The sequence below is a fragment of the Cebidichthys violaceus genome, unplaced genomic scaffold (genome assembly GCF_023349555.1).
Source record: "Cebidichthys violaceus isolate CVI_PGR_0920_01 unplaced genomic scaffold, fCebVio1.0.p SCAF_12, whole genome shotgun sequence".
Classification (NCBI taxonomy): Eukaryota; Metazoa; Chordata; class Actinopteri; order Perciformes; family Stichaeidae; genus Cebidichthys; species Cebidichthys violaceus.
In genome coordinates this window covers 10,736,068-10,759,346 of record NW_027176285.1, presented here as the reverse complement: position 1 = coordinate 10,759,346, position 23,279 = coordinate 10,736,068, and the positions used below count along the sequence as shown (strand labels likewise).

The following is a 23,279-nucleotide window of genomic DNA, read 5'->3' as shown; positions in this document are numbered from 1 at the left end:
TGTGCATGAAATGTGTTTCCACATGTGATACATAGTTTACCCTCGCTCACCAGCCGAGCACATTCAAAGGCTCTCGCGCACAAAGCAACTCCCCGGCCTGTGACGTAATTTCTGGGGGGCGGGGCCCGTGTGATTTTTATGGTTTATTTGCACAATAGCTCACTTCCTGAGCAGCTTTTCATTGCTGTGGTGAATGTGGGAAGAGGGGAGGGAGAAAGAAAACAGTGTTGGAGACCAGGAGCAAAGGGGGGGAGGAGAGGGAGGGAGGGAGGGAGTGACAGAGAAGCGGAACGACAGGAAGAAGAAAAGGGTAGCTGTCTCTGGAGGAAATCATTGTGAGGCGGCCCTCATAGCGGGAGGAAGCAAGCTAGGAGGCGGGCAGGCTAGCAGCGGTTCTATGGCTCAGTCGGCTGCGAACGGTGTGGACCAGGACCTGGCCAGCAAGAGGCTGCACTCAAGGTAGGACACCGGCAAACACGTAGGGAGGGAGGGGGGGGTCAGCTGTGTATAGTCTGTCCTTGAATGGCTGTCAGGAGAAAGAGGGAGGGAGCGGCTGGAGGGACAGAAAACTGGGAGAATAATAGGGGGGCTGCCAGCTCAGGGCTTTGCTTGCCGAGGAGGAGTCAGGCAGGCGGAACTTGACCAGTCAGCTTTCACTGATTTAAAGCTCAAGACCCGGCCACGGTTGCAGGCAGAGCCCGGTTCCAAGCCTCATTCCTGGCTCGGGTCATTGAGCTGCTGTGGCTGGAATGTACAGACTGAAAGGAGCCTCATCAGATGTGGACGTTGAAGGAGTGTGTGTGTGAGAGAGAGAGAGAGAGAGAGAGAGAGAGAGAGAGAGAGAGAGAGAGAGAGAGAGAGAGAGAGAGAGAGAGTGTGTGTGCGTGCGCATGGCTTTGGTACGTGCCATGTGGATGCATACCATATGTACACAGTCGGGAGATCAACCCAGACGACCACAGATGCTCTTTATAGGTGTTGTGTGGGGAGATAGATTTGTGTAGCAGGATCTGTCAAAGTGTCACTTTGCCTCTTATTTGCATATGTGGTGTTCATGTCATAACCATGTTCCCACTCATTTGCAAAGTTTCTCTCTTTAAACTCTCTTTAAACAGCTTTTAAGTGCCTTTCGATAGCAGTCCCAATTAAGAAGCATCAATAGTTCATTGTCATTACCTACTTATGAATGTTTGTTTGACAGTTGCCCGTTGGTGCATTTTATCTGTTTGCCTTTCTGTCAAGTCATATCTTTGACACCACACATCAGATATTGTTAAATCTTGTCAGAATGACACATCTCTGTTTTAATATTTTGACATTTTGGAAATTACTAATCAACGCAACACTGGTTAGGTTGTGTCTTTGTTAGTCAGTCAACATGGATAATTCAGATATAACACCCACGGATTATGCAAAACATGTGGGGAAATTATCTATGAAATCATAACTGCATGGTAACTGTTTACAAAGGAACAGTTGGAGGTGAGTGCTGCGAGTCAAATCAAGGTGATATACGATGTGTAACTGTGTAACAAGCACATTTTCTGTGCTAAAACTTTATTACTGAAGTAACCTTCTTAAGTGACCTTTTTATTTGAAGCGCAGTGTCTGTGACGTAGAGTGGACTGCTGGGAATGTTAATAAGGGTTGAAAGTTTTGGAAGTGACTTTCATAAAACCTTCAAGATTGTCCATGTCCCAAACACACACACACACACACACACACACACACACACACACACACACACACACACACACACACACACACACACACACACACAACAAAAATACACAGAATGAGTCACAGTGCTGGTCATGATCATATGGCCAGGTCTACCCTCATATCTGCTTTCTCTTTATTTTACAAACAATAATATTTGACCTTTCTGCAATGAGGGTTGATTGTGGATATATTGTGGATATGTGTGTGTGTGTGTGTGTGTGTGTGTGTGTGTGTGTGTGTGTTTTTTGTCTGGAGTTGCTAAGGAAACACAGACCAGACACAAAAGGATATTTATCTGCGGGGTCTTTGTCAACAAACAAGCACAATGCTTACGTTTTGTTTGGCCTTTGGTTCCAGACATTAATTCAGTTTATTGGATATTACCATAAAACAGTGCCAGGCTATTGATGACAGCAACTCTGAAGTATTGTGAAGCATCAGATAAGTGATTCTGTAAATCAGATGGCAGTCTGTGGACTGAAACGTTAGTCAGACTTGCTTCTTTATATAACCTTTGTCCTAGCAGAAAAGAGCAGAACAGCTGTGTCTGCTTATTTACAGCATTATCCAGTGTTAAATCAGCTTCATAATTGTCATAATAACATTCAACAAAAGAAGGTGTGATTATGTCACCTCATCAATGTTATGTTCTCTCAATGTTTTCTGTCATTAGGACCATATTACGTGATTTTTGTCCCATTAATATTGCTTCTGACAAAACAGGGTTAAGAGAAACTGAATCAAAGGAAATGATAAAAAAAATGCAGTTTTACAAGCGAATCAGACAAAAGAGGAAAGTAGGAGACGGCTGTGCTCGTAATGAAGGAGACATGCGCTGCAAGAGGAAAAAACATTCCTAGAGAGTTTCTCTTTGGTTTCCCTGACAACTGGCCGTGGCACTCTGTAATTATGGCCAGATTACTACTCCGAGCACAGAGTTTCTGAGCGCAGCCAAGAATAACGGGGAGCGCAGTGTTGAACCCTGAATAAATATGGAATAAGGATCCATTAAAAAAAAAAAGATAATTTATTTTGAAATACATTTGATCAAAATGACATGCTCAGGCTTTAATTGGTAAATCTCATATCTCACATTCTGGTTGTGGCTGCATATTGAATCTATTCAGAAGTTTACTATTTATTATAATTGATATTCCTTTAATGGGTTTATGTGACTTGGATTTTCATTCATATAGAATATAATGGAAGAGGTAGTGTACAGTAGCAGGTGTGTATTGCAGCATTTCAATTACTGTTTAAGTTGTAAAATCTATTTTTAAAATATGTAGGAATACAACTAAAGGTTATTTTCATGCTTAATTAATCTGCTGTTTATAACATATTTTCAACTACTTCCTATAACTCAAGTGCCAGTTTCAAACCAAATATATCACGTTTACAATGATGTAAAACACAATAGGGCTGCAACTTTTCATGACCGATAAGCCAATTATAGCATAATGTTGTTCATTCATTTATTAATAGTATAGTATATTAATACTAAACTTTACAGCCCAAGGTGATACACTGTATGTTGATGATTTCAGTCCAAACCCCAAATACATTCTGTTTACTATACAGACGTTTCCCACTGAAAGGACAAACCTCAGCCGTGTCATAGTTCATCTTACCTCACTTCTACTTCCTTAACTTACTCCCTGAAACCTGTCCAGTGCACTCTGTGCTGTCATGGGAACAACACTGGGAGACTGTCTCTTTTAGACCACAGGCCGGCCATTATGGGATGATGGTCTCCCAAACAGACCAATTAGAGTGGTAATCAGAGGAGGGAATGGTAGACTGCTCTGCACACATCCATTCTTACTCCAACCACAGAGATGACAAGAATTAGAGTGACTGTGAAAGTCCTCTCTCGGAGACTAATCCTTTTTGTCTGTCTTTGTCTTTCTTTACATGCCCTTGAATGTCTGTCTCTCGATGTTGGTCTCTCTTTCTTTTTGTCTTCCAGTTAGCCCTCAAGCTAGCTCTCACGTAGCACCTTTAATTCACCGACTTTGATCAAGATGAGTGACGATATATTGGCCTTTAACTTAACACTGCCCCACTTAAGTTATTTAACAATGTCGCCAGGCGCTCTTAAGGCTACACCCTTTTTTCCACAATCTGTTTTACAGTTCAGGGTTTTACAATTGGCTCGTGGTTTACAGAGGCCCCTGCACCATCTGCTGCTGGACTCGGTATCCTTGTGTCTTCCTCCTCATCTTTATCTTTCCTTTGAAACAGCGCCTCTGTAATTACCCGCTTCGACTTGACTCCTTATCACTATCACGCTCTCAAGAAGACGCTGACTGCACCGCTGTCCTTGCAAAGCCTTCAGCAGCCACCTTTGATTGGATATATTCTAGGTTTCTATGCTGTGCTCCTTGATACATTGTCGTGCAATGGAAACAGTTCAGTTCCCTCTTGTATTGTATACAGTGTCCATCCTGTACTCCTTCCATCAGACGGGGTCTTTGCCAATCATGAACGTTCAATTCATGCCCATTTCTTTTCCTCTGTGATCTTGTAATTCACTGTTATCTACAGCGGTACCAGCTCCATCCACTCTTTGTCGTGATTACTTTCATCTGTTCTGGCCAGCCCACCTCAAACATGTATTTAGAGCACCAGATTGAATGGTTCTGATGGCAAACATGTTTATTATTGCCCCAAAACAGTGACCAGGACAGCTTTATGTTAATAGCAGATTTTTATATGATTTTCGCATCAATGTAATGAAGTATTAAATTCCTGGGATTAGCCAAGAAACATTTCTGTCATTTATCAGCAAATTGTATACATTACAATAAACATTAACATCACAATAGAGTCGATTTTTAATTTTCCTGTATCGCCCACTGCTAGAAAGTGATAGAAGAATACGAGGGGGGAAACAATTCAAAAGACCATCTGTGGGACACTGCCAAGTCAAACGATGTTTTTGTTACCAGATCAAAGAGGACACGCCTCTCTCCAGTTATGATCTCAGCCTGCAGTGTCAGCATGTTTTTTTCTGAGAGGTCAGCACATAAGTCTTTTTTTCACAAAAGACATCGTAATACGTCGCAGTAACAAAAGCTCAGGTGGAAATAATACAACGGTTGACGACTGAACTCTGGTATTGTGCCTGCTGGCTCACTGTTACGGCTTACTGTGATGCTTTAATAGAATAAAACCACCGTCAATGTTATTAGTAACACCTGTGCTTTTCCTTCTCTGACTCAGAGTGGTCCCAGTCAAACACTGTGTAACCGACACAAATGGTATGTCTGAAAGCAGGCGAAGTAGTGGGTTTGCCTAAAAGAAATAATCTACTCATTTTCATATCATAGCATGAAACAAACAGGTGAAGAAGATTTTTTTTTTCTTTTTTTTTTTTAGTGGACTCGGGTTATTGTGCCTGCATGCTGTCACGGCTTACTGACGCACCTGAATGGAATAATGTTATTAGTTACATCTCTGGCGAACTCGCATGACGTCTCACCGGCCTTACGCCGTGTCAGCGCAGGAGGAGACGCATCAGCAGCGCATTAGCAGAGCAGACACAAGGTGCGTTCAGGTACAGTAAACGCGTTTTGGCAGCGTTACAAATACGCTTCGGGGCGCAGTTAATGAAGAATCTATCTAATCTAAACATTATGTATGTCTTGTAGAAGTTGCTACATTATTTGTTGCAGTATTTAAAAAAAAAAAAAAAAAATGTGTCCAAGACAATAGATCAATTAACAAAAACAATAAAAAACATAGACATAACGACTCAGTCATACATCTGTTAATTAAAATAAATGTGTGCACTCATTCTTGCTATTTATTGGTCCTTGAACTCCTCTTCACTCAGTCTAATTTGTCTTGCTTGGTGACCTAATAATGTTTCTGCCAGTGTCAGCAGATAGTTGGATTAGACCGGGCCAATCGGTTTACTGAGTTGTCACTACCAAGGAGGTGCAGATCACTGGATTAGCAATTGTCTCCCTCTCTCTCATCCGTCCTCTCTGTCTCTCATTGGAGCAATGGTCAAGCTTAGAAGTATTGCACTGGCTTTGTCGTCCCCTGACTGTAGGCCTGCTCTCACCCAAATTGTTCCCCACACTACACACTCCCCCTCTTTCAAAGCGTGGCTTGTTGTGGCAAGTCAGAACAATGGATCTTGCTGTCACAGCTGAGGACAGGTTGAAGAGGATGAAAAGGGGACGACATATATTTCTGTTGGGGATTGTGAACTGAATGACTTCACAGCAACGGAAAACTTCTTGATTTAAATTCAGTTGGATTAGTGAAACATGCCCTAAACTGTTGAATCAGCATGTTTTTGCTAATAAACACAACCGTGACTGGAACTGCTCTTTCGTGGAATTTTCTAAAATTCCTACTCGACTGGCTCGGCTGTGGGATTAAAGGGTTCATTGTTGAGTTTTTGGAACGTTCTCGAAGACTTGAAAAGCAGATGTGATATTTTTTTTTTGGGGGGGGCGGGACTGTGTCTAGAAAATCCAGCTGGGTTGCGTCCAGGTTTGCTGCAACATTGCTGACATTTTTGAGTTATTCAGTGGACAACACGGAGACATTTCATCTGAATTAGCTACATCAGCTGATATCACTTAACATCTCAGCACTGCACTATCAATGATACGTGCGCTGCTTGAATGGACTTCATCTCTCACAGTTTCTTGACCATAGCTTGTCTGGTGAACCCTCATGGCAGCTGAGCCTTGCCCTCTGTCTGGAGCAGAGAGAGCCGTGTGTAGACTGGTCCACTGTGGACCCAGACCTCAGGCTACGCTAAGGCCGCTGCACTTGGAGCTACAGGTGTATGTGGACAAAGCGCGAACCAGGCAAAAACGCAGGTACTGCTTGAACCCTGCAAAAAAGACCTCAGTCATGTGGGGATTTTGTTGCTTGGCAAGCAAGGTTTTTGCAAACCAAATGAGTGCGATGCACACTGATTTTTAGATCAGGACAAGTTGAGATAGATCCATTTGACCAGAAGATCATGTTGGTAATGTAAATAACTGTTTGTTGCAATATATCCTTTTGACAGTAAGGAGACATTTGTAGTTACATTTTCCTTTGACTACAAAAGGCTTATACTGAGTGAATTGTGCTTTATTAAATTTAACATGACCAACATTACACGGAATCAAAATAGTAGTTTGAGTGCTTTGAGAAATGATGTAAACATTCCAGTGTCTCATAACATAATCATGTATGATGGTGAATTGCAAAGTGGCAATACAAAGAAAAGAGGAACAGGTAGATCAAATAAATAGATATAAAACAATAAGATGTGGTCCTGACCAGTGTCAATGGAGAATGAATGACAGAGCAGGAGTGTAAAGAGGTGGAGGACGTGGAGTGTCTCTTCAATGCACCTCTGAAACTAGTGGACGCTTTGAGTCTTCTACTAAAGCTGCAGATGAAACTACATATGGCACTCGGTATCTCTTTGCTATACTTTTTCAATGGTGCCATTTGTAAAACAAATTAGATTTGAGGATAATCCTTGCTTAGCTCTTAAATTCTAGTACCGTATCTGGAATTTAGAGCTACGGCCAAATCGGCTGGCCTCTAGTTTATCCTGGATTATACAAAGAATCTGGGGTGTATACTTTCTGGATGCAACTCACTGACAAGGCTTTGTTCTGCGTGTGTGTGTGTGTGTGTGTGTGTGTGTGTGTGTGTGTGTGTGTGTGTGTGTGTGTGTGTGTGTAAATTCTTTCAAAGGAATGCATATTAGTACACACAGTACATGTATTATGGTCACACACACACATTTTGGGCTTAATACATCAATATTTTGCTACATGATTTTGTTGTCCTTTTGAAATTCCTCTCACATAATGCCTGGTTTCTGATTTATTTTTGAACAAATAGTATATTTTTGTGCCCAGCATCTGACAATTAACAATATCAGTGAATGAATTACTCTGATATCTTTTCATAGAAAGAATTACTGAACACAACATTAAAAAAAAAAAAAAAAAAAAGCCGATGTGAGCAGTAATGAGGGAGAAGTGCAACACCTTTTTCAAGGTGCTCATCCCTCAGCCTTAGACTCAGTTGCTAAGGCAACAGTCTGTAGATTTGGCTACAGACCTTGTTGTCATGGTGATACTGGCAATTTGTTCCTCACCCTGAGAAGATATTGCACTGCCACAATAATAAAGTCAATATCATTACACAACTTGCATAACATACATAACATACATTGTTCTATCTCTGATGGTGCTCAAATGTTGATCATGTTTTCTCTCTTTCCCTGTGTGTGTGTGTGTGTGTGTGTGTGTGTGTGTGTGTGTGTGTGTGTGTGTGTGTGCCTCATTAAGGATGGAGGCCTCTTGCTTGGAGTTGGCCTTGGAGGGAGAGCGGCTGTGCAAGGCGGGGGACTTTAAAGGAGGGACAGCGTTTTTTGAGGCAGCCGTGCAGGTCGGCACAGACGACCTGAAGACCCTCAGTGCCATCTACAGCCAGCTGGGCAACGCCTACTTCTACCTCAAAGAGTACGGCAAAGCCCTGGAGTACCACAAACATGACCTTACTTTGGCCAGGTGAGCGTTTTAATAGCTGTTACTTACTGCGCAGTAAAAGTTGGTTGAGTTGCCACTACTTGTTTTGAGCTGGTCAAAGTATTAGTTGGATTAGATTAGATTAGAAAACTTTATTAATCCCCAGTGGGGAAACTCCTTTGTCTCCAAAAAGTCATACAGACAACAATAGACAATTACTGTATTTCTTTTTCCATATTATATATATATATATATTGCATATATAAAAATGACTAATATAGACGGTTTTATGTACCTTGTATTCATGTATGAGTCCTCTTTCACCTTTGACAGTTTATCTATTTGATGTTAACTGCTCCATTGTTAAACCATTGGCTTTAATAGGGCCTTGATCATTGCCCTGTGGAATGAGATATTATGTGTTTATGATGTTTTATTTACCCAGGCAATGCAAAATGTGCATGCTATTTTTTCTTTAGCACCAGCCTGCTTTACATTTATGGAGCGATACACATTCCCACCAGTGATTTGGATTTGGAGACTTTTGTAACTATAGCAGGAAGTGAGTTGTGCAATTTACTAACCACTGTGTTAAAGTTAAACTTTGCAGATTTGAACCGGCTCCCTGCTCACCCGCTGGCAAAAGAGAAGTGAAAGGGCGTGTTTCACATCATCAAGCCGGTTGAAAATCTGCAAAGTTTCCCTTTTTAATTTTAATTTGAGAGAGGTATTTTCATCCAGACAGATATTAGATGTTTGAAACTTTGCCTGAATTGTGCCTGTAATTTGATCAACAGAAAAACATCCGTATTTTGTTTTTACAAATCACTCTTTCCCGTCTTGGAGAAAAGCCGGTATATTTTTATCCCAACATTCATAACTAATTGAAACCCATACAGAAAGTGAAGATTATGAGGCACTGAATGCATATTTGTTGGTGCTTGTTTGCTTTGGTGGCTTAAAGCCCTTAACAGGCACTAAAATAGAGTGCCCAGCTCTGTAGCCTGATTACAATTCAATTAGGAAACATGAATCCTTTTAGTAGTCGTCTGATAATAGCTTAATGATTTTGGCTAATAAAGACAACTTTGAAGCTGAGTTATAGTTATTCACATCGGGAGTCAACTCATTTATGCATTCAGAGTTCTCTATAGGAGGAATGACATAATAATGATTCTGCCATTTGATGTCCAGACCAGATGCTTAAAGAGCTTCAAGGATTTTAGGATATTGACATTAAGTTAGACGATGACAATTCCAAGAAAAAGTGAGGGGACTTTCTAATAGCAACAGTTGATAATACCAGCTGGATATTTAGCTTTCCTGAGTAATGTGGTCCCCTGCAGTGAGTGCAGCTGGTTCTTCTTAGCAGGGAACTAATCAAAGACCTCAGGAGGATTTACTTTGTCACATTACAGTCTCACCAGGGCCACTGGGACCTGCACTTTAAGTAAGCAACCAATTGAAAATGTACTGTACAGCGCCTCATGATTAAATCTTTTTACACAACCTTAATGGATGTTGTTCAGCTAAGTGACATTTACATTAAAAACTGTAGCTCCCACCAGTGAATATCAAAAATGTGTGTTTTTTTGCTTTCTCAGAACAATAGGAGACAGAATTGGAGAAGGAAAAGCCAGTGGCAACCTTGGTAACACATTAAAGGTGTTGGCGCGCTTTGATGAGGCTGTGGTGTGCTGTCAAAGACACCTGGATATTTCTCAAGAGCAGGGAGACAAGGTAACATGCATGTTTGTGTATTTAATTCATAAAGTCTCGTTAAAAGTCTACAAATGATCCAGAACGACATGCGTATCATCTTGATATCTAGAGCTAGATCTTTAAGCAGCCTTTTTCAGTTTGTCTAACCTTTCTCTGTTGTGTTGTGTTGTGTTGTGTTGTGTTGTGTTGTGTGATTGCAGGTCGGAGAGGCCCGAGCACTGTATAACATCGGCAACGTGTTTCATGCGAAGGGCAAACAGCAGTTATGGGGCTGCACCCAGGAACCAGGGGACCTGCCTCCGGATGTCAGAGACACTCTGCAAAGGGCTACTGGCTTTTATGAGTATGTATTGTTGAGTCGTGAACTCATACACAGATGGTATAATACAGAGAAATCTAAATCACAGTGGGAGCCCAAACAAGTGAGCTTAACAGCATTACGTGGCGTCAAAATGGATTTAAAACTCCACAATATTGATGGATTTAGAATATTTTGCTTTTCCAAAAAATACGTACGGAAATATTGTCAATAATTTGATCCCTGCTTTGACTCACCTCTGGCAGTTATTATCCCGAACATTTTTCTTGAATACATCTGTTCCTGCGTGGCACATCTTGATGTGTTTATTCCATTTCACAATTCTTGTCAAGAAGCAGTCCTGACTTGATTTCCTGAGATCTCGCTCACTTATATACAGCATAACATTTACTTAAATTTGCCACTATTCATTGTTCCATTTATTTTCACAACCCCCTCAGTCCCCGATGCTTAAAAGCAACCCCACAGAAAGCTGCCGCTGTCGAACGTTACAGATGGGCTGCTGTGAGAATTCATGATAAGATGAGTTGGCATTCGACCGAAAGTTGCTCTACACTGTTGCTGCAGATTTCAGTTTTTTTTCATCAGACCACAGAATTGACTCCATGCTCTCAGTGTTACAAATGCCTCCTGGCAAACCCCAGGCTCATGTATGCCTCTCTGTTAAAAGCGGTTCCTTCAGGCCAATCTGCCTCATCGCCTGGTTTTGAGAAACACTACACACTGCTGTTCTTTTGACAAGATCTTCCCTCACAGCTGAAGAGCACTGCAGATTTGGTCAGATTTGTCTTTGGGTTGCTCAGTCTTGGGTGGACAAAAGTCTTTTGTTAAGTGTTTTTCACCCTCCGACACATCTGGCATTGCCTGGATAAATGAAACATCATAAACCCATAATAATATCTCATCCAACAGGGCAATTATCAAGGCCCTATTAAAGCCATTTACCAACAACGGAGCAGTTAACATCAAATAGAGAAACTGTCAAAGGTGAAAGAGAGGACTCAGACATGAATATATGCTACATATTACAGGCTAAATTAGTCATTTTTTGTTTTATGTGCAAAAAATAAATACAGTAAGCATTCGTTGTTTCAAAACTAATCATAATAAACATATACCATTGTTTACCAATAATTCTAAGTATGTTATAGACTTATATTTTGGTATTGTGTAATGTTAACACAATGTAATTTACATACTGCTACTAAATTGGTGTGCTTTTGTCTTTAGGATGAACTTGTGCTTGGTCAAAGAACTCGGAGACCGAGCGGCTCAGGGGAGGGCCTATGGGAACCTGGGCAACACCCACTACCTGCTGGGGAACTTTGTGGAAGCTATCAAGTTCCACCGTCAGGTGAGAAATTCACGATGGTTACCAGCATCATGGTAATAACACCAGATAAGAGCTGTCGGCCTCGGTGTTGTGCCAGTACAGAGCAGTGCTTTAGATCAGGTTTCACAAATCCTGTGAACATAAACACATCTTCCTGTTTTTATGTACAGCATGTTTGGTTGGCCTTGTCCAAACCATTACCATGCACGATAAAATGTGGTTTGCTGGTGTTCTGGTGGCTTGTGCACATGCTGTGCGGCTATGACATCCTAGCCAGGGGTTGTCCTCCCTGCAGCCACGGTTCCACACAATAAATGTGCAGACTTTGGTCGTGATCGCGTTCACCCTCTTGTGCGTGCTTCTGACGTGCAGCCCCAGAAGCAAACAAGTGATTACTACCCGGGTGAAGAAGCAGGCTACTGTGCATTTGCGTCCTGCAGAGAAAAGAAGATCTTACCTAGTTTGCTTTGCACAGACTTCAGTCTGACTAGAAATTTTACATGCAAAATAGCAGTGTCTTCAATGCACAGCCAGTTTGAGAGTGAAGGAGGGACTTATGTTATTGTATTGTACCTATTACCTTCTGAACTAGTACTGATAGCAGAGTTGTGGATATTGCATGGGTGGCAGTGAGTGAGGGGATGGAGGGATAGAGGCTAAAGACAATATAGTGTTTCATTGAAACCTGTGTTATTTTCCTGTAGGACACTCGTGTGAGACGATCACTCATGCTGGTCCTCCTTGCTTTTCTTGCGAGTAAATAACACCGTGGTGAGCTTTTCAGTGGATCACGATCCACCTCACCCTGAAGCAACACCGTGTGCAGAGATTGATGACCTCTCATTGAAAAAAAAAAAATGGAGGAAATTGGTTTCTTGGAGAATCAGTCACAGGCACGGCTTCCCGCTCCCCATGTTTTCTGTCACTCTTCATTGTAAACCACTTTTTTTTTTTTTCCTCATGGGAGAAGCCGGCCTCTCATCTCTTCCCCATTACAAATCTATCATTGTGCACACTTCCTTTTAAAGGGATTCGGAGGAGCTGATTTGATGCACCACCACCACCACTGCTGCTGCAGCAGCACATCTTTTCATGGAATCGTGTGCCCAACAGAGCTTTCAACATGAACTTGTGTAATTGCCTCTGCTTGTACATTGAGTAAAAAGAACATAGGGCAAAGTAAGGTGAAATGACTTGAGTAGTTCACTTTTACAAATTAGCTGCTATAATTAAGAGGCATGTTTTAAGATGTTGTGCTAGTTTAGTTTGACTGGACCTTCCTGCTCTTGTCACTCACAGCGATTATCCATAGCCAAAGAATTCGGGGACAAAGCGGCAGAACGGCGAGCCTACAGTAACCTCGGCAATGCCCTGATATTCCTGAGCCAGTTCAACACAGCCACCGAATACTACAGGTGAGGAAAGAGGAGAGTCTGACATCTAGTGGAGGGAAGGTGAAGTGAAGCAGTTTCAGCAAAATAAAAAATATTGACTGAAATACAAATTAAAAATGACAAAAAGAAGAAAACTCTTGAAAAACCAAAAATTTCTGTAAGACTATTTCATTCTATGTTACCTTCTAAATCTTCACTGTTTCCTTCACTCAATTTATTCCTCTGTTTATTTTTCTGTAGGAAAACTTTGCAGCTGTCCAGGCAGCTGAGGGACCAGGTGATGGAGGCTCAGGCCTGTTACAGTCTTGGAAACACCTACACTCTCTTGCAGCAGTATGAGAGGGCCATAGACTACCACCTGAAACACCTGTACATAGCCCAGGAGCTTACCGACAGGTAGACTGAGCAATGCCTCTATCTAAGCGTGCACACAGACATGCACAAGCGAAGGACTAGTCTTTTTTAAACATTTGTCTGTATGTTCATGTCTCATTAGAGTTGGTGAGGGCCGGGCCTGCTGGAGTCTGGGGAATGCCTACGTGTCTCTACAGAATCACAAACAAGCTCTCCACTTTGCCCGAAAGCATCTGGACATATCTAAAGAAGTGAGACTTATTTTTTATTTTTTTTTATTCTTTAAAAATCCATCTTTGGTATATTAAGACTCCTTGCATTCAACCTAATTTGACTCATCAGGCTCTGTTTGTCTCCTTGTCCCTGCCTCTTAATTTCTCCTTCAGATTGGAGACAGAAATGGGGAACTGACAGCCAGAATGAATGTGGAGCAGCTGATGGAAGCTTTGGGGGTCAATGAGAGCGACCTTTCACCTTCCAGTTCAGAGTTTGAGATGCAAGGTAAACACAACAAGTTATTTTGACCTTTTATATGACATATAATGTGGTAAACAGTGAGCTTTAGAGGTGCTGGTAGGCAGATGTTGTTACCTTCAAACAGAGTCGAGCTAGCTTTTACCCCCGTTTCCAGTTTTTATGCTAAGCTAACTAGCTGTAGCTTCATTTAACAGACAGACAACAGAGTGCTATCAATCTCTCTAAGCAAGAAAGCAAATAAGTGTATTTCCCCAAAAAGTTGAACTTTTCCTTTTACAAAAGTGCACACACATACAAGTTCACTGAGTGGGAGAGTCTGATTTAAGAGAACCCAAAATATGTTTTTCATATACTCTCCATTGAATGTTATTAATGGAATTATACTTGAAAACTCTTCTCATGAAACTGTCAGTTACAATACATTGTCCCTAATAATTCTACATGCTCAGACAATGTGACAGGCAGAGAGGCAACGTCCGTTTGGTTTTACACAGACCAGGCTAAATGTCCCTGATTTAAGTAATGACATTAATGTTTGCATCTCTCTTTATGATTTATTCTGCTATAGATAATGTAGAATATTTGAATTCATATGCAACTATATGTTTAGAAAGTTACTCAGTTTCCTTAGTCAGGGCGCAGGAGATTAAAAGAGCCCGCCTCTCTGAGTGTTTGCTTGTATATGTGTTGGAATGTGGGTGTAAAAGTATTTGCACTCTACAAACTGTGGTTAGGGAAAGCTGTCTTGAAGCTTTTCCTGCCCTCCTTGCATCTCACAGAAATAGGAACAAAAAATAATATCCTTTAAGCTTTACGACATTGTTTGTTTTAGGAATTTAAATCTATGAATTTGACGAAGGGTTGAGCAATAATTCATCACCTTAAAACTGCATCTAGGAGACTCTAAAATCTATTCAGCAATAGTTTTTAGTTTCTGCACTTTTAACTGTGTTTGACAAAAACAACGTGTGTACTTGAGCAAGCTAACCGGAATACTCTATGTGTACACAAGGTGGCCATTTTAATGTAAATCTGATTGAACTGAGGCTAAATGTGAAACAAAGCAATGGGTGTGTACAGAGATTACAATTCTTGACTTTGATTATTATAAATTCCCACCAGCTGATAAGGAGCATTTGATACGTATAAAATGAAGCGTGTACAGCCTTTCTCTGTACAGTCAGCCTGGCTTTTGTGTTCTGTTTGCTTTCATGAACCCTCCTCCGGGCAGAAGCTTACACCCATGTCCTACATTTCACTCCCCGGTGCGGAGCTGGCAAACAGACTCCTATTCAGATCGTTTGGTTGTCTACCGAAACCTCATAACCACACCGAACATCATGGGACCGATGCTGACCCGAGAACTGACAAAGAGCACCTTGCATGCTTGATTTAATTTCACACTAAAGTGTTTGAAGAATTCTTCAGTTGTGAGATGAGTTGTTTTAATGTCATGTAATAAGCTTTTAATTTTCTTATGTTTTTTCTTTTTTTCTTTTTTTTTTACTGTAGGAGCAAGACCCAAATTCACCAAGCGAAACAGCATGGACAGTGTAGAGCTGTGGAAGTACTCCTCAGATAAGGTGAATATCTCCCTCACATTTCAGCCCATAGGGTGCCTGTTGATGTGGCCCACACACCTATCAATCCCACTCTAACAATATGTTCCTTCACTGCAGAATGGAGAGAACCAAGACTTGGAAGGTATACCCACGAGATCCAAGAGTCAGCTGTCGCAGCCAGGCAAAAGAAAAGGCTATCCTGACAGTCAGTCCTCAGATGAAAGGCTGTGGTTGGACTCCCCTGTTGACACTGACGACATCACTGTGCAAGTCCCACCTCCAGTGCCAGTGAGTAGCTGCAGTTTATTTTATTATTAGCTTCTTACCGTGACCCAAGTTTGCTCCTTAAGCGATGCCAGATATAAGCTTGCCTACGGACAGAGCCAGGCTAGCCGTTTCCCCCCGTTTCCAGTCATTATGCTAAGCTAAGCTAACCGACTGGTACCGGTCACTGCATATTTACCATTAAATATAAAAGTGCTATCAATCTTCTAATGTCAAACTGATTTTTGGCTTCAGCCTGATAATCTTTTCCACTTCAGCCGCCTGAAGTGTTTCATATTAGCCTGTTCTGAAAAAGATTTTCTCATATTGTTTAATGATATGGAACTGATGTATAATTGAAACCGTGATTATAAAATGTAAGTTTTGCACTTTCCGACATCACACATCACTGCGCTCGTAACACAGTGTCAAGTTTCCAGAATTATTACAATGAAGTCACTTTTGAGACTTAACAACTTAAAAAGTCTGTGGATGGAGCGATACAGATGTATTTTCCTTTTATTTTTTGCTGACAACAGAAAAAAAGACTGCTGAGGCTTTGCATTTTATTTCTAAGCAGCCCACCAAAATGTGTGATAACAGGCCCTAGTTCAAATTTGCCCTAAATTGAAGCCCTTTAATTCAATCACAGAGCCCACCTGAGAAAAGATGGGTTTAATTCTTCTCCTAGAAAGCATCAAGGGGACTGAAATGCTGACTGCTAAATTCACCTAACAACCTTTTTCCCTTCTCGTCTGTTCATCCGCTGTCCAAAAATGTCTTCAGGGCTTCTGCTTTAAAGTGAAAATTAGAGAAATTACAGGGATTAAATTGGGATCACTTCCCTTAATTTCCCCTGAGGTTATACAGTATTATGTTATAAGTCAGATACAGTGTAAAAGGTGTCTTCTCATTAAATGCCAACAGCGCTCCGTTTGCTGTGAACTAGATTCTTAATGAATATGCCGTTTCACAGCTGTTGTATCGCTACCATTCTGTGCCCCCACAGCACCTAATGATGCCTTTCTTCTGTGACAATGCTAATTGTTGTAATCAGCAAGCTGACATACGAGAAAAGAGTGAAAATTACTGGGATGCGTGATGCTAGCTCATCCCAAGGGACTAGAAAGCTAAATGTTGGTAATCCTGATGACTTTGAAGCATACTCTTTCCAATCGTTTAAAGCCAGCTGCGTGTGAACGCTGTTTCCTAAAGCTAGAATTTTTGTATCCTGAGGAGCAATTACAAAATAAATAGTGCACCAACTTTTTGGAACCTTCAAACGATTAGTTTAGTTATCAGAATGAAGTTCACATTCCAGCATTGTTATGTTTTAAGAACCAGTTGAAATCTTGTCAGGGTCCAACAACCAACAAACATCTAATTAGACAACTACAATGGACAATGTTGGTTGTCAATCGATCGATGCTTAAGGCTTTGTATAGATTGACTGAGAGTGATGCTATTGAATGGACTGCCATGGGGCTGTAAGGACAGACAGAACATAGCTGACAAAACATTCTCAACAAACTCTCTCGGTTCGTAGCTTTCAAGCGTGTCACACAGTCTTCATCAGCAGATGGAGTTCATTTCAATTTGAAAGGACTTCTCATTCTCAAATGCTGGCCTAACACTTGACAGTTCTACAGCACTTGATAAAACAATGTACTACTTACTCGCTCAATCTGGAGCTTTCTACCATATCACATGGTCTTCATTAGCAGATCGAGGACTCATTTGTTTAAAATTTTAAGTTAAGTTTTCCTTTCATCCTTCCTCTGTAATCAATTAAGATATTAACGCAATAGGTTAGAAATCACAATATTTATATATTTTAGGAAAAACTCTTTACTTTTCTCTTTTATTCTCCTACACCCCCCCCCCCCCTCTCTCCTACTCTCACACGTGTCCTACCTTTATCTCCTCTCTCCCTCATCCTCATCACATGTTTCGTTCCCTCTTGTTCTGCCCCTCTGGCCTACTTGATTAATTGGACATTACAGAGAGGGAAGTGAAGAGATCCACACAGAGATCATGAGGGCAAGGACAGAAACTGCCATAAATCACCGCTGATTGGTGTGCAAAGAGCAAGTAAACAATCCCATCGGAGATTCTCTTTTTATGTGCGTGTCAGAAGACATCCTTTGTTTTGAATTGTATATTATAGAACTTGTAGTTTTTCAAAAGAATTGAGTGCTGACATCGGTGGTTCTTGTCATTTGATTCGTTGATCGCTGCTGGCTGCCAATGTTGGCATGCAACCTACTCATGACTGTACACCCCCCCCCCCCCCCCCCCCCCTTCTCCCCTCCTCCCATTTGTTCCCCCCCAGCTCACCCCTATGCCGATAATGTGACCTTGATCACAGAGCTGCTGCCCTCCCCACAGGGTCAACCCCCCCTGCTTCCCATAATGAGTTGTTTTCCCACAGTGGATGAACAGGGTAGAAATGGCCTGCAGGAGAGGGAGATAGAGAGGGAGAGAGGGAGGGAGAGAGAAAAAGAGAGGTAGACAAATTGGATGGTTGAGATTAAAGGAAGGCTGGAACAGAGGGACACAACAGGAGAGGAACTGTTGAGGGAGGCAGTCTAGTGCAGCAAGGGAGCACAGAGCGAGAGAGAGAGAGAGATAGAGGGAGTGAAGTGGTGGGTGAAAGTAGGGGAGACAGAGGTGTGAGTCAAGCGTGAGGACAGAGTGAGAGGGAAAGAGAGGAATAGGAGAGAGAGAGAAAGACAAAGCAAAAGTGCTGCCGGTAAGATATTTAATTTCTGTTTTACAGCTTGAACATGACGGTGTAAAGGATACCCGAGGTTATTCACTTTCTTTTCCTTTAGATCTTTTGGCACATGTGACTGTGTATGTATTTGTGTATAAATGTATATTTGACCCTACTTTAAGGTAAGTTAAAGCTGAGTTTTGTTTGATTTCCAATAGAAAAGCATATTGCTAGAATAGAGGTGAGGGAAATCAGCTGTCTGCTGACCTACTTCACATCTCGCTGTAAGGCAAAGTGATTTTAAAGAAGGAAGATGTCACTCGTGGTGTATTGTTGAACTTAGTTTGTTAAGACGGAAGAAAGAAGTGTAGTCAAAAAGCTTTTATAACGGAGACGCTGTTTTCCACCTGTGATGCTGACTCTTACCTCGTCTCCCGGTAACCGGCTGGTGATGTTTTGGCGTCACAAACTGCTTCTGCAATGTAGTGATTGTTGTTCACGTTCACTAAAGTGTGCTGTCTTGTCAAGTATGAGCAGTTCAAATGAGTCCTAATCCATCGTTAGTTTAGTTAATTAACGTTTAGTCAGTTTAAGAAAATAATTACTTCCAGAATGATATGATACTGTATCTATGATATTCTGCTGTGAACTGACCTGAATATGAATATTCTATATAGTAGATATAGTAACTCTTCAGTCGATGACTTTTGATGCTTAAATAATATGCCTTTATCTCACAATTTCAGTAGCTTTATTTTAATGATTCATTCTAAAGTTTTGCTCCCAATCGAGATGCATGTTGTCGAAATGGTTCAGAAAAACAACTTTTAAGTTTGAATTATTTGGTAGCTTTGCTGAGTATCTGTTTGCTCTGTTTCAGATTTGACGGGTTTTACTCTTCGGGTTTATCCAGATTTTCAGTGAACCTCTTCTTGGAACTGGCCCCAGGCATTTCTAAGCAGAGCTCTTGAAATTCGGAGGAATTCAGCCTATTATAGTACTTTTAGTTTATTTGCTTTTGAAATACAGAGGAAAGGTTGTTTTTTTTATTATATTATTTTAGCTTTTTCTGAAAATCTAAATTAAATTGTTGGCAGTATTTTTCAGTTGGTCAGCAGCTTATTATTTTTTTTGATTTTGACCCAGAATATTTCAGTCGTGCTGGTTAAACAGAAAACATTCCACATCTGCTTTGCTGCCTCAGTGTATTTGTAGCTAAAACATTTTTCATGCGTGTGTTGTTGCAAAGCTTAAGCACATTAGCTAGACTCTGACACCGGATAAGCATCATTCAGTGTGACGTGAGAGAGCACCTCTCGGTGTTAAAGCAGTACTGTCAGAGGCCGGTTGTGAGGATGTAACACATTAACAGCATTCAGTCAGTCAGTAATTGAATTATTGATCGGCTGATCATTGATTGGAGCTAAATGCTCATTTACAGCACTGCCAAGTTGCATTTAGTTGGTATCTAACAATTGCACTGCTTAAGTGTGAAAGTTTAAACCAATGGAAACTTTTTGAATGACTTTTGTCTTGTTAGGTAAAAAATATAACAGTATATCTATTACAACGTGGCACTACTACATAAATATCAATCAAATTCAAGTTATAACAGCTGTATCTGTTGGTATTTTTACAGGGTGCCACTATGTGGGCCATTTTACTTGAATACAAATGGGTTGTTTATTTTTACATGACATTTTATGATATTGTACCACCTTCAGTATCTAGGCCAAGGCCAGCGCATGCGAGTTAATCAGATTATTTTTCTCGTCCACACGCTGGCCGTCTTGAAAATCCTCATCGTCATCATGCAGATCTTGCAGATCATATTTCTTGTATATAGGAGTGGTTCAACATAATTATGTAGTCCAGTAAAATCTAGCTCTGAAGCGTGGCAGAACTTCTCCTGTAATATCCATATCCAGTCTTGTGTTGACAAACAACAAGAGTGTTTTACCAACTTGTCATTGTTCTTTCAGAAGCTGGGCCGTGACCCGTCCGATGAAGACTGCTTCTTTGACCTCCTCAGCAAGTTCCAGAGCAGCCGCATGGATGACCAGCGCTGCCATCTTGATGAGCCACAGAACGGAGACAACGGAGAAGGCGCCGCGAACTCCGTGCCGTCCCTGAACGAAATAATAGGTTGGTTGAGAACAGTGTTCCCATACCTGTCTGGTCCTTTTTTAATGGCTATTTTAAGGACGCATGAACTCCTTTTTGATAACTGGACTCCTCTCTTCTTTTCTCCTAGATCCTGCAGTTACCACTTCCCCCCAGACTGAGGAGCTGTTTGATTTGATTGCTAGCTCCCAGAGCCGCCGTCTAGATGACCAGCGGGTTAATGTTGGGAACCTACCGGGACTGAGGATCACTCATAACAATCTGGGACACCTGGTGGGCGAGGGAGATCATCAAGAACCCAGCGATGACTTCTTCAACATGCTTATCAAGTGCCAGGTGAGGCTACAACTCGCATGACAAAACTCAAGGGTTTACTCCTCTTAGATTCTTAGTCTTATAATTGATTGTCGTACATTTGTCTCTCTGTCTGTAGTCCTCTAGGATTGATGATCAGCGGTGCTCCCCACCAGAAGCTGGCCCCCACGCCCCCACAGTGCCTGACGAAGACTTCTTCAGTCTAATCCAGAGGGTGCAGGCCAAGCGCATGGACGAGCAGCGCGTCCACTTGCCCTCGGACGACCAGGACGACCAGGACGACCCGCCGTCCCCTGACCCGGAGCCGCCTGGTGGTTTTTCCAGCTAGGACTTGGTGAATAACGCTGCATCATTTCATGTCAAAGAAAATACAAGCGGAGGAAATGGAAGAGGGACGAGCCAACATTTAAGGACGGCACCCGAAGGGTGAACTAACAAGAATTTTAATAACAAGACAAATTCCATGTGCAATAGGTGGTGGCCTGTCAAATGTTGCTCAATGTGTTATGTTCTAAATGTGCGTTAATATAAGGGGAAAACAAGTAGAACTCAAGCTTGATGGTGTAAGAAGGAAATACATTTGGGATAACATGAACTAATGTACTCGATCTAATGCCTTAATCAGCATTTCTTTTTTTTTCAGACTCAAGATTGTATTCCCTGCTGTCACATGTGTTCTGTAGAGGCACATGATGGGCATACAGTGTAATATGGACGATTAATGAGCAGACCCACAGCATGAGTCGTGGGAATCACAAAGATATAATGATGAAAACATCAGAGAAATGACAGATCTTAACCAGTTTTATAAAGATATGAAATATAATGTATATACCAAGTGTCTTTATCTAACAAGTTGCACTCTGATCAATAGTGCTTCATCATTCAATGTTTGTGGTTCCCACTGCTCATAGACAACTGGTGTTATTTGTGCAGTAACAGTATTAGGGATCATCATCCAGTGAAACTGCTTTGGTCAGTTTAGACTTTCCACTGATTGATAATTACGCTTCATTTTTTGTAATATGATTCCTTTTAAATGGACAGACTGAGTGAAATATGACTTCCCACATAAATGTTATTTATGTGCATTTGTGCGAGGATTCGAGCTCCAGTTATGTGTTTCTGCTTAGCTTTGAAAGTAATGCAATCTGCTGCCCATAATGTTCTCAACACCTGATAACAGACTACTGCTTACTGCCATTATTATCATCACTTAGCATAGCTATAGAAGCAGATGGATGTCGTATTTTGACGAATCTAATAAGCACTACTTCTAGTGTGCTGCCTCCCTGTGGTCAGAGCCTTGTATTACCGCTGTGAAATGCAGAGTACAACCCATTGGGGGGTGAAAGGCATTCCCTACATCTTGAATATTTGTAGGACAACATTATAATAATATCATTGCCACACAGTACAAGTAAGATGTTTCTGAAAACATTCCTCTGGTTTCACCAACAGTGTTTTTGCCAACTTGCAAATCATGTCAAAAAGGTCACAGTGTATCATGTTCAGTGTACATTTCTATATATTCTTTGCCATACAAGTTCCCAAATCAGCGTCAGAGGTACAAACTGCAGAAAGTACATTTTAATCGGCTACGAGTTTGAAACCTTTTGCTGTGAAGAGCATCTGTATAATGGTACTGTGCAAAAAGAAGTCTACCTTGCCTATGGGCTTGGTTTTTATTCTTAAGTAGTGCATACCTCAATTTTTGTACCTCAAAGCTCCTGAACTGAGACGTTGAGTTCTGAACCAGAATGGATCATGTACCGGGTTCTCAGTGGTTGTGTTTGATGCATCTATCTTTGATAAACACATTGGGAGCTAAAGTAAATATTTTTCTGTTTCTGTTTTTTTTGTGAATTAACAAAAGTACTTTGTACGCTTCTATTTGTCTTTGCCATAATTTGTACATGTAAATATATTTTGTATTTATGTTCCATATGAGGACATGAATATGTCCCCTCATGCTTTTAATAAAATGTTTCAGATGTTTATTTGGGTTCTATTTTTGTCTGTTTTTGTTTTTGGCAAAATAATGAATAGTGTCATTACAGTATCAGTACACATCAACTCATAAGGGAAATTAAATGAGCAACACTGACCTCTATAGCACAGAAATATCATCACATTTGACCAAACATGTTGGTTTACTTCCGGTGTGGTTGCATCACCATGATTCAATAATTTATTAAAAGGCAAAGATATGTATTCAGCCTTTTCATTGTTATATTGACACTTTTCTTTTTTTCTGCCTGAAGATAAGTCATCTCAATTCTCTCATAATGTTAATAATACATTCTTAAATCACAGTCACTAATGACTCTTAGAATAATTACTGTATTATGACAACAAAAAACATGCCATGACATATTTCCCCTTTCCAATAATTTGCTGGGATTGAATAAGTGTTGCATGAAATGTTAAATCTAAAACAATGTGCACAAAATGACCTGAACTAATGACTTACA

The 23,279-nt window shown here is 41.0% G+C and overlaps 1 protein-coding gene across 1 annotated transcript; it reads left to right on the top strand.

Moving 5' to 3' along the window:
* Positions 1-287: 287 nt before the first annotated feature.
* On the top strand, positions 288-22,805 carry gpsm1b (G protein signaling modulator 1b). Its single transcript, XM_068706306.1, has 14 exons — positions 288-459; positions 8,046-8,267; positions 9,830-9,965; positions 10,148-10,290; positions 11,497-11,620; positions 12,899-13,014; positions 13,234-13,389; positions 13,490-13,598; positions 13,734-13,848; positions 15,337-15,407; positions 15,504-15,674; positions 20,349-20,511; positions 20,621-20,826; positions 20,924-22,805. The coding sequence occupies exons 1-14, from the start codon at positions 398-400 to the stop codon at positions 21,131-21,133; spliced, it is 2,004 nt and encodes a 667-aa protein (XP_068562407.1). The 5' UTR covers positions 288-397; the 3' UTR covers positions 21,134-22,805.
* Positions 22,806-23,279: the final 474 nt, after the last annotated feature.

Excerpts from the sequence above, each read along its gene's own strand:
- gpsm1b (XM_068706306.1), top strand. The coding sequence starts at position 398 with ATGGCTCAGTCGGCTGCGAACGGTGTGGACCAGGACCTGGCCAGCAAG. Across the intron at positions 460-8,045 it reads AGCAAGAGGCTGCACTCAAG|GATGGAGGCCTCTTGCTTGG; the intron begins GTAGGACACCGG and ends TGCCTCATTAAG. Across the intron at positions 13,599-13,733 it reads ATCTGGACATATCTAAAGAA|ATTGGAGACAGAAATGGGGA; the intron begins GTGAGACTTATT and ends TTTCTCCTTCAG.